The 10,332-nt window shown below is 41.9% G+C and overlaps 1 protein-coding gene across 1 annotated transcript in view; it reads left to right on the top strand.

Annotated features, from left to right (window-relative positions):
• Positions 1-10,332, top strand: part of GART (phosphoribosylglycinamide formyltransferase, phosphoribosylglycinamide synthetase, phosphoribosylaminoimidazole synthetase) — a 45,966-nt gene that overhangs the window by 26,782 nt on the left and 8,852 nt on the right. Inside the window, exons 11-15 of the mRNA XM_011950059.1 lie at positions 1,339-1,433; positions 2,324-2,433; positions 2,784-2,982; positions 5,400-5,651; positions 5,869-6,021. Of these exons, the coding sequence (XP_011805449.1) occupies positions 1,339-1,433; positions 2,324-2,433; positions 2,784-2,982; positions 5,400-5,651; positions 5,869-6,021 (809 nt within the window). The remainder of the gene's footprint in view (positions 1-1,338; positions 1,434-2,323; positions 2,434-2,783; positions 2,983-5,399; positions 5,652-5,868; positions 6,022-10,332) is intronic.

Consider the following 10,332-nt stretch of genomic DNA (forward strand, 5'->3'; position numbering starts at 1 on the left):
AGGATGGTCTCGATCTCCTGACCTCGTGATCCGCCCGTCTCAGCCTCCCAAAGTGCTGGGATTACAGGCTTGAGCCACCACGCCCGGCCAAGGCAGCTTGTTTTTAATAAAACACCTATTTCTTCATGTATCACTGCATACCAGCAGGCCAGAGTTCTCATTTTTGCAAGTCAAGACTACAAAATCTGCAGTGTCATTCACAGATTTGATCTCTAAATGTGCTGCTCCGACTTGTAGGTCCTATACAGAAGGATGATGCACTGAATATCTTTGCCTGGTTTTGCTTTTGTCATAGTGTTTCTTACAGTCCTCAGCTATTAGGAAACAGATACAGTTACATATTATTGCAATTAAGAACTCAGTTTATTTAGGGATACTTGTGTACAGTTTTTACAAACCTGATTTTCATTTTTTTGACTTGATTAGGCATTCCTCTCGTTCATACCAAAAGTAAACTGAGAAAAGTTATAGCAAAATATCAGTATGTCTACTTTTAAATAGATGGTTGCCAGGGTCTGGGGGTAGTGGGGAATGGGGAGTTATTTTATTGGGACAGAGGTTCAGTTTTACAAGATAAAGGGTTATGGAAATGGATGATGGGGCTGGGTGCGTAACATTATCATTGTATTCAATACCATTGAACTTCAAAATGGTTAAGATGCTGAACTTTATGTTGTGTATATTTTACCTTAATAAAAAAATAGTTTAAATCAGTATATTTAGCAGCCTGTAAGAAGTACTTCTGGAAGAAGGCCGGGCGCGGAGGCTCAAGCCTGTAATCCCTGCACTTTGAGAGGCCGAGACGGGCGGATCACGAGGTCAGGAGATCGAGACCATCCTGGCTAACATGGTGAAACCCCGTCTCTACTAAAAAAAAAAAAACAAAAAACTAGCCGGGCGAGGTGGCGGGCGCCTGTAGTCCCAGCTACTCGGGAGGCTGAGGCAGGAGAATGGCGTAAACCCGGGAGGCGGAGCTTGCGGTGAGCTGAGATCCGGCCACTGCACTCCAGCCTGGGTGGCAGAGCAAGACTCCGTCTCAAAAAAAAAAAAGAAGTACTTCTGGAAGAAATAGGTGATTGAGTTAGAATAGCGGTTCTCAGGGATGATGTAATCAAATCAGCTGGGGAGATTGTTCAAACTCATTTCAATTCCCAGAGCCTGCCCTAGACCAGTTAAATCAGAATCTGTATAGATGGGGCCCAAGCACTGACTTTAAAAATTTTTCAGCACTTTAGGGGATGTGAAAATCACTGGGGATACCTTCTGCTTTAAATAATATTTTAAGATTAAAATAATTTTCCCTGGTGTTTAGGTGATGACTTGTTTTTAATTCTTTAGGGGTTTGACTTACAAGGAATCTGGAGTAGACATTGCAGCTGGAAATATGCTGGTCAAGAAAATTCAGCCTTTAGCAAAAGCCACTTCCAGATCAGGTCAGTCATCCTATACTTTGCTAATTCATTAACGTTGATATATATTGTGAATGGATTTGGGTTTTATATTTAACAGGAATTTTTCCAAAGTAATATTTGGTTACTGTAAGTTTTGCCCCGCTTAAGCCAAACCCAGTCTTCTGCTTTCTTGTCTTTAATATTAAGGAAAGTGTTTATCATCTGTGATGTTAAACTCAAAAGGATATGTATGCTCCTTTACTCTTTTTTTTTTTTTTTTTTTGAGATGGAGTCTTGCTCTGTCTCCCAGGCTGGAGTGCAATGGCACCATCTCGGTTCACTGCAACTTCTGCCTCCTGGTTTCAAGTGATTCTCCCGCCTCAGCCTCCCGAGTAGCTGGGATTATAGGCACCCACCATCATGCCTAGCTAATTTTTGTATTTTTGTAGAGACATGATTTCACCATGTTGGCCAAGCTGGTCTTGAACTCCTGACCTCAGGCGATCCGCCCACCTCAGCCTCCCAAAGTGCTGGGATTACAAGCGTGAGCCACCACGTCTGGCTGGTCCTTTACTATTTAATTACTTTCTTAATCAATTCTTTGAGCACATAGTGCAGTCTCTTATAGGAAGGGCATCTCTTGTTTCAACCATTCTTATGAAGAAGTGGTATGTTTATATGTTATATAAACATATTAACATATTATATGTCATATTGTATTAATATGTTACATGTTAATCTATTAAATGATTACATTCTCCCAGTTGATTTGATTATGTCATTTCTGAGAACAGCTGTTCCAGTCATCTATTTCTTCCAGAAGTATGTCTCAGGCTGCTAAATATACTGATTTTTTTAAACTAGTAGACATTTAAATAATTACATGTTTAATCTATTAAAATGTAGCAAGTAATTAATTTCCTCTCCAACAGGCTGTAAAGTTGATCTTGGAGGTTTTGCTGGTCTTTTTGATTTAAAAGCAGCTGGTTTCAAAGATCCCCTTCTGGCCTCTGGAACAGATGGCGTTGGAACTAAACTAAAGGTAATCAGACACCTTTGTGAATAAAGGCCTTTTATGAAAGATAAGAGGAAATTTACTGTATGTCAAATATATGTTTTTCTTCTCTTGACATAATATGAGCTAAAAAGGACCGTACCAAATAACCATGTAAAATGGCTAAAATATCTGCACATTTCTAATAACAAATTATTATTTAGATTATATTTGGATGGAAAGGTACTTTAGAGGATAAAAGGGATACTTTTAGACCAAGCAGCTTGTCAGAATTTCGTGTTCTTTTGTTTTTAGGTGTTAAGAGCAGCTAGCCAAATGGATAAGATACAATTTTGAACTTATTCCCTAATGTGGATGTTTATATTGTTCTTATATAGATTGCCCAGCTGTGCAACAAACATGATACCATTGGTCAAGATTTGGTAGCAATGTGTGTTAATGATATTCTGGCACAAGGAGCAGAGCCCCTCTTCTTCCTTGATTACTTTTCCTGTGGAAAACTTGACCTCAGTGTAACTGAAGCCGTTGTTGCTGGAATTGCTAAAGCTTGTGGAAAAGCTGGATGTGCTCTTCTTGGTATGACCAGCCATTTTAATCAATAACATATCTTTCTTATTGTATTTTTTAGCCCTATGTAAAAATGTGATTGGTGCCAATGTAACTGGCAAGGGAGACTACATATCACAAGATGCAGCAAATGAAATATAGGTAAAACTACTTGAATTAAATTTAGAGCCTGCTACCTTCAAAGCCCACCTCAAGGGTTTGTCCGCTAGACCTGTACTTCTAAACTGTCAGGCAGGCCTTATCTTTCTTCCCAATTTTTGGCCACCTTTTGACATCCGCGTCAGTCTCAGTAGCCTCCTCAACAAACAGGTCTAGGAGTTATTTCCTCCTTATTGGCCCTACGGTAGAGGCAGATGGGTTCCTGGCATTCCGGGTCTTAACTAAAGCCAAATTTTTCCATAGAGTGACATAAATAATATATGCCCAAGTTTTATAGAAGTATCTTTAACTATACATGAAATATTTCAGCAAAGTGAATCTATAGGTTGATCAAGGAACAAAACAACCACTTTTTTTAAATTTTTTTTTTAAAAAAGGGTCTCTCTCTGTCACCCAGGTTGGAGTGCAGTGGTTCAATCACAGCTCACTGCAGCCTTGACCTCCTGGGTTCAAGGGATCCTCCTGCCTCAGCCTCCCAAGTAGTTGGGAACTACAGGCATGTGTCACCACACCCAGCTAATTTTTGTACTTTTTGTGGAGATGGGGTTTTGCCATATTGCCCAAGCTGGTCCTTGAATTGCTGGGCTCAAGCTATCTGCCCATCACAGCCTCCCAAAGAAACTGCCTCTTTTATATGACCATTTAAACCAGAAATTGTGCCATCTTGCATCCCCGCATGTGTGCACCTAATCTCAGCTGGTCTACCCAAGACCCCTTGAGCACCACCCCAGTCCTCCACGTGACCCTTTTCCACTCTGACAAGATGAAAGAAACAACCAAACTGCAGGCACAATTACGTATTGATGGAAAAGGAACAAAAAGAAAGTGGCTCAGCTACAGCAGATGACAAAAACTTCAGTTCTCCTTAAGAAGTTAAGGGTAAACAATATCTCTGGTATTGAAGAGGCGAGTATGTTTACAAATGAAGGACCAGTGATCCACTTTAACAACCCTCAAATGCTGGTAGCATTTCTCTGGGGCAGTAAACACTTTCACCATTACAGGCGATGCTGAGACAAAGCAGCTGACAGAAATGCTACCAGCATCTTAAACCAGCTTGGTGCAGACAGTCTGACTAGTTTAAGGAGACTGACTGAAGCTGTGCCCAAACAGTCTGTGGATGGAAAAGCACTACTTGCTACTGGAGGGGATGATGATGATGAAGTTCCAGATCTTGTGGAGAGTTTTGATGAGGCTTCTAAGAATGAGGCAAACTGAATTGAGTCAACTTCTGAAGAAGAAAAAATGTGAAGTAACTAGGAGCTGCTATTTTACATGATAACTGCTTTCTAAAATTGTTTATGGATCTGATAAAATCTAGATCTCTAATATTTTAAGCCCCATTCCCCTTGGACACTGCAGCTCTTTTCAGTTTTTGCTTATATATATATTTTTTTCTTTTTGAGATGGAGTCTCGCTCTGTGGCCCAGGCTGGAGTGCAGTGCACAGTCTCGGCTCACTGCAACCTCCGCCTCCCGGGTTCAAGCAGTTCTCCTGCTTCATCCTCCAAGTAGCTGGGATTACAGGCATAAGCCACCACACCTGGCTAATTTTTGTGTTTTTAGTAGAGACAGGGTTTGGCCATGTTGGCCAGGATAGTCTCGAACTCCTGACCTGATCCACCTGCCTCAGCCTCCCAAAGTGCTGGGATTACAGGTGTGAACCACCATGCCCAGCCCACAATTTATTCTTTGTAGCTAATTAAGCTAAAGAAGCCTGGGAATAAAGTTTGAAACAAACAAAAATTGCCTTTCAACCACCATGTAAAACACAGTTTCTAATTTGGAGTCTGCCTATACCTTACATCTTGACGTGATATAATTGTAAGTAAAATGCTATACTTTTTAAGCTAGGGTATTTGGAGTTGAGCAGTCCTGGTTAAGTCACTTCTTTAAGGCTGTACCATCAGCTGAAAAATGGACTGATTAAAGATCAAATATATATGAAACAATTTTGAAACTAAACAGCTATAGAAATGATGTTATAGTCAACTGAGCATTCATTCTGTGAAAGCAGTGGTGTTTGGAGGCTGCATACATGCTTGCAGAGGTGTTACCTAATCTCACGCTTTGTGGAAACGAGTGCTATTTCTCCTGAAATCTTGCTTGGTGGAAAGTTCTGTTAGACAGCTGGTAGAGTACATTTTCTTAAATGTTTGCAGTACATAGCCATGTGTTAATTGTTCATGTTAAGAGTAGCCTGTGCCACTGTTTCCTAGACAGATTTATAAATACTCTGATTTGTTTGCTCTTGTCTTATCCCACCAGGAGGTGAAACAGCAGAAATGCCTGACATGTATCCCCCTGGAGAGTATGACCTAGCTGGGTTTGCCGTTGGTGCCATGGAGCGAGATCAGAAACTCCCTCACCTGGAAAGAATCACCGAGGGTGATGTTGTTGTTGGAATAGCTTCATCTGGTCTTCATAGCAATGGATTTAGCCTTGTGAGGAAGATCGTGACAAAATCTTCCCTCCAGTACTCCTCTCCAGCACCTGATGGTTGTGGTGACCAGACTTTAGGTAAACTCCCTCATGTTTAAACTGTCCTGCTTGGACATGTCTGAGGAAGCATTTAGTGGTTTTAGTCTCTCATTACTTAGAGCTAAAAGGGAGTGAATTACCTTGGTTTGCTACGTGATCATTATTGTAGAACTGGTGTCATTCTCCAGAGTTGATTTTTATGTTTTGGTTTTTCTATTCATAGGCTAAGTTTTTATCTTCTCTTTTCAACATACAGGGGACTTACTTCTCACGCCAACCAGAATCTACAGCCATTCACTGTTACCTGTCCTACGTTCAGGACATGTCAAAGCCTTTGCCCATATTACTGGTGGAGGATTACTAGAGAACATCCCCAGAGTCCTCCCTGAGAAACTTGGGGTAGATTTAGGTAAGATCACTAAAACAAACTTCTGTTCAGAAATTGCTAAGGAAAAAAATGCATTGTGCGAGAAAACTATGGGTAGTTAGTGTACACATGATTACACATGGAAAATTCTTAATCATTGGGGGTTTTGGGAGGGAAAAACTCGACCCTTTTCTATCTCCTTTTGCTTCATTCTCTGTATTTATAAGACATAAAATATTGTCATGTAATTGGTTTACATAAAGTTGAAGTACTCTAAGCAGATCCTCCAAGGGGATTGGTAACTTCAAGCTCTATTAAGATGGAGCCCTACACACTAGGAAAGGAAATGTTAGCTATTAAGTAATCCATATGCGAGATAAAAGCACCTAAACCAAGGCATAGAGAAGGGAGGCACATTGGAGAATCATTTTATGCTTAGAAGTAAAAAGAAGTCTCAGGTTTCTAGTTAAGCAGGTGAGTAGGTGATAACATCATTAACATAGGAAGAAGAGTAAGTTTGGAGTAGAAGGTTTTTAAATCTTCAGTGTGTTTATTCTAAGGTGACTGTGAGCAGAAGTTGAAGTCAGGCTGAAGATAAATTGGGTGGTTATTTGCACATAGTAATAGTTATAGCCAAGAGAATGAGGGGGAGACCAAAAGGTTGTTTCTCAAAGTAGAGTGACTGTAAAGAACAGTCCAAAGCAGAGGGTAAACCATATAAAAGTATTATCATCAAATCAACTTGGATTTTTTCTTTCTTTCTTTTTTTTTTTTTTTTGCGACAGAGTCACTCTGAAGCCCAGGCTGGAGTGTAATGGTGCAATCTTGGCTCACTGCAAACTCCACCTCCTGGGCTGAAGCAATTATCCTGCCTCAGCCTCCCATGTAGCTAGGATTACAGGCACCCACCACCACGCCCAGCTAATTTTTGTATTTTTAGCAGAGACAGGGTTTCACCTTATTGGCCAGGTTGGTTTCGAATTCCTGGCCTCAAGTGATCCGCCCGTCTCAGCCTCCCAAAGTCCTGGGATTACAGGCATGAGCCACCACGCCCAGCCCCAAGGTAGGATTTTAATGTGACACTGGTCCACAGTGTCAGGTACAGCACAGAGATCTAGAATAAGCACTAGAAAAAGACTGGTGTATTTTAGAGTTAGGTCAAAAGGCAGTTTGCTGGGCATAGATACCACCCACTAGATTGTTGTGGCAGAGTTGTGGAGACAGTGGGTAGAGATTTCTGTTTGAAGAAACCTACTAGTAAAAGAGAAGTAGAATAATTTTATGCATGCAGCAAAAGTGAGGGACAGAGTCCTCCTCCCTCCCTGTGTTTTTGTTTTGTGATGGAGTCTTGCTCTGTCACCAGGCTGGAGTGCAGTGGCGTAATCTTAGCTCACTGCAACCTCCGCCTCCTGGATTCAAGTGATTCTCCTGCCTCAACCTCCCAAGTAGCTGGGACTACAGGCACCCGCCACCACACCTGGCTGATTTTTGTATTTTTAGTAGAGGTGGGGTTTTACCATGTTGGCCAGGATGGTCTAGATCTCTTGACCTAATGATCCACCCACTTTGGCCTCCCAAAGTGCTGGGATTACAGGCATGAGCCACTGTGCCCGGCCCCTCCCTTCCTTGTTTTTGTAGAATAAAGTCAGAGAAACTTTTCCAGCTATAGTCAACTAATACACATTGGCTTGAAGGAGTAGAAACTGAGGGAGTTTACATAAAATAACTTCCCTGTGAAGTATTAGTGAAATGAGCAGGCCTGGGGTGGAGCTTGAAGAGAGAAGTAGATAAAGCAGTCAAGGTCAAACAGGAATGAGACAGCGAGCAGGACTGAAGGCACAGGTGAAGCTGAAGCTTCTCATGTAGTTTCTCTCCCAGAGTAAAAGCCTGTATATGGCTTTGAAGCAAGAACAGAGAAAAATAGATTGGTTAGGTTGACCCAGCCGAAGTAAGCAGGTATTGGGGTCATTCATGGGGGAGAAGCAGTCAGAGAAATAGAGGTGAGTAGATTTGGTGAGCTAACCCAAGAGTCAGAGCGTATGTGAAGCTCGGAGAGAACTGAAGAGTCAGAGGTAGGTTATGTGGAAGTGAGGAAATCAGCAAGGGAAGCTGGGAGAGTGGTCCCGCTGAAGATGGGATTTCAGCCTAGTCAGGGAAGCAAAACAGACAGGCCAGGCCAGGCTGAGTGGGAGTCTCTTCCAGGTCCATGGACTGAGCATAGTAAGGAGTTGAAGGATTTATAGGAGGGTGAAACTAGGGGTTTAAGACCTTCCTTGGGTAGAAATGCTTTCTGATGAGCATATATAAGAACCTTAATAAGTTTTTCATTCATCATCCTTTTCAAGTAGTTAAAAACAGTGGCCTGCTGATGAATGGGGAAAGGAACAGGACTAATTTGTGCATTTGCCAGTTTCTGTGGTATAAATACTCCCATCATAGCTGCTTTAAAAATGGCTCTTTAACAGTCTCTACAAGCTGGCTCTAGCACAGCACTAGTTAAAAACAACATAGTAGTCACCTCATTAAGAAACTGAAAGTTGATAAAGCCATATTCCTGAAAGCAGTTATATTTTGAGTTACACAAATGTCTGTATTCCAGTAAAAGTCATTGCACAACTCCTTGCATCCAGCCTCTAAAGTTTCTTCCAGGAATCATACTTTGACAACAGATTTAAGTAAGGGCTTCTGGGATTTTTGTTTGTTTGTTTTTTATTGAGACAGAGTCTCATTCTGTCGCCCCAACTGGAGTTCAGTGGTGTGATCACAGCTCACTATAGCCCCAACGTCCTAGGTTCAAGTGATCCTCCCACCTCAGCCTCCTAAGTAGCTGGGACCACAGGTACACACCACCACACTTGGCTATTTTTTGTATTTTTAGTAGAGATGGGGTTTCACCACATTGCCCAGGCTGATCTCAAATTCCTTGGCTCAGAGCAATCTGCCCACCTCAGCCTCCCAAAGTGCTGGGATTACTGGCATGAGCTACCACACCCGGCCAGGACTTTTTGACATTAAAATTACAACTTACATTATTCATGAAGCACTTGTTCATTTATAGAAACTAGACTCTCAGTCTGTCAATGTTTTTTCCTATACTTTGTAAAACTTCACTAAAACAAGATCATAGTTTGGTAATCTGCTACTTGCCCTGCCATTAAATATATCATCACTATCTACCTGTCTTAGTAGCATCATTTTTGATAACAAGTATTCCATTTTATAGATGTACCACTATTTAGTTTTAAGTTGCTATTGACTTTTAACTATTGAGAGCATAGTGAACAATGTAGTTACTGAATCTTCTGAGAGCTCAACTATTAAGAATGGACATTTTCCAGCTACTATAAATGGAATTGAATCTAAGAGTCATAGACATGTGATTCATTTTTATGTTTATTTTTATTTAATTTTAGTTTTAATTTTTTTTTTGAGACGGAGTCTCGCCCTGTCACCCAGGCTGGAGTGCAGTAGCGCAATCTTGGCTCACTGCAACCTTCACCTCCTGGTTTCAAGCGATTCTCCTGCCTCAGCCTCCCGAGTAGCTGGGATTACAGATGTGCATCACCACGCCCAGCTGATTTTTGTATTTTCAGTAGACATGGGGTTTCATCATGTTGGCCAGGCTGGTCTCAAACTCGTGACATCGTGATCCTCTGGCCTCGGCCTCCCAAAGTGCTGAGATTATAGGTGTGAGCCACCGCACCCGGCCTCATTTTTAAAATTGTATCAACTCCAGGCTAGGTGTGGTGATGGCTCACCCCTGTAATTCCAGCACTTTGGGAGGCTAAGGTGGGTGGATACCCTGAGGTCAGGAGTTCAAGACCAGCCTGGCCAACATGATGAAACCCTGTCTCTACTAAAAATACACACACACACACACACACACACACAAAAGCCAGGTGTGGTGGCACATGCCTATAATCCCAGCTACTCAGGAGGCTGAGGCATGAGAATAGCTTGAACCCAGGAGGCGGAGGTTGCACTGAGCCGAGAGATCACGCCATTGCACTCCAGCCTGACCGACAGAGACAGACTCTGTCTCAAAAAAAAAAAAATTTTATCAACTCCAAAGTATTAAAAAACTGATTATCAGCTGAGCATAATGGCTCATGCCTATAATCCCAGCACTTTGGGAGGCTGAGGCAGAAGAATTACATGAGCCCAGGAGGTCAAAACTAGACTGGGCAACATGCTAAGACCCTGTCTCTACAAAAAAAGTTTTTTAAATAGCCAAGCATAGTGTCGCATGCCTGTAGTCCCAGCTACTCAGAAGGCTGAAGTGAGAGGATCACTTGAGCCTGGGAGATTGAGGGTACAGTGAGCCGTGTTCATGCCACTGCACTCCAGCCTGGG

The sequence above is a fragment of the Colobus angolensis genome, unplaced genomic scaffold (assembly GCF_000951035.1).
Source record: "Colobus angolensis palliatus isolate OR3802 unplaced genomic scaffold, Cang.pa_1.0 Scaffold300, whole genome shotgun sequence".
Classification (NCBI taxonomy): domain Eukaryota; kingdom Metazoa; phylum Chordata; class Mammalia; order Primates; family Cercopithecidae; genus Colobus; species Colobus angolensis.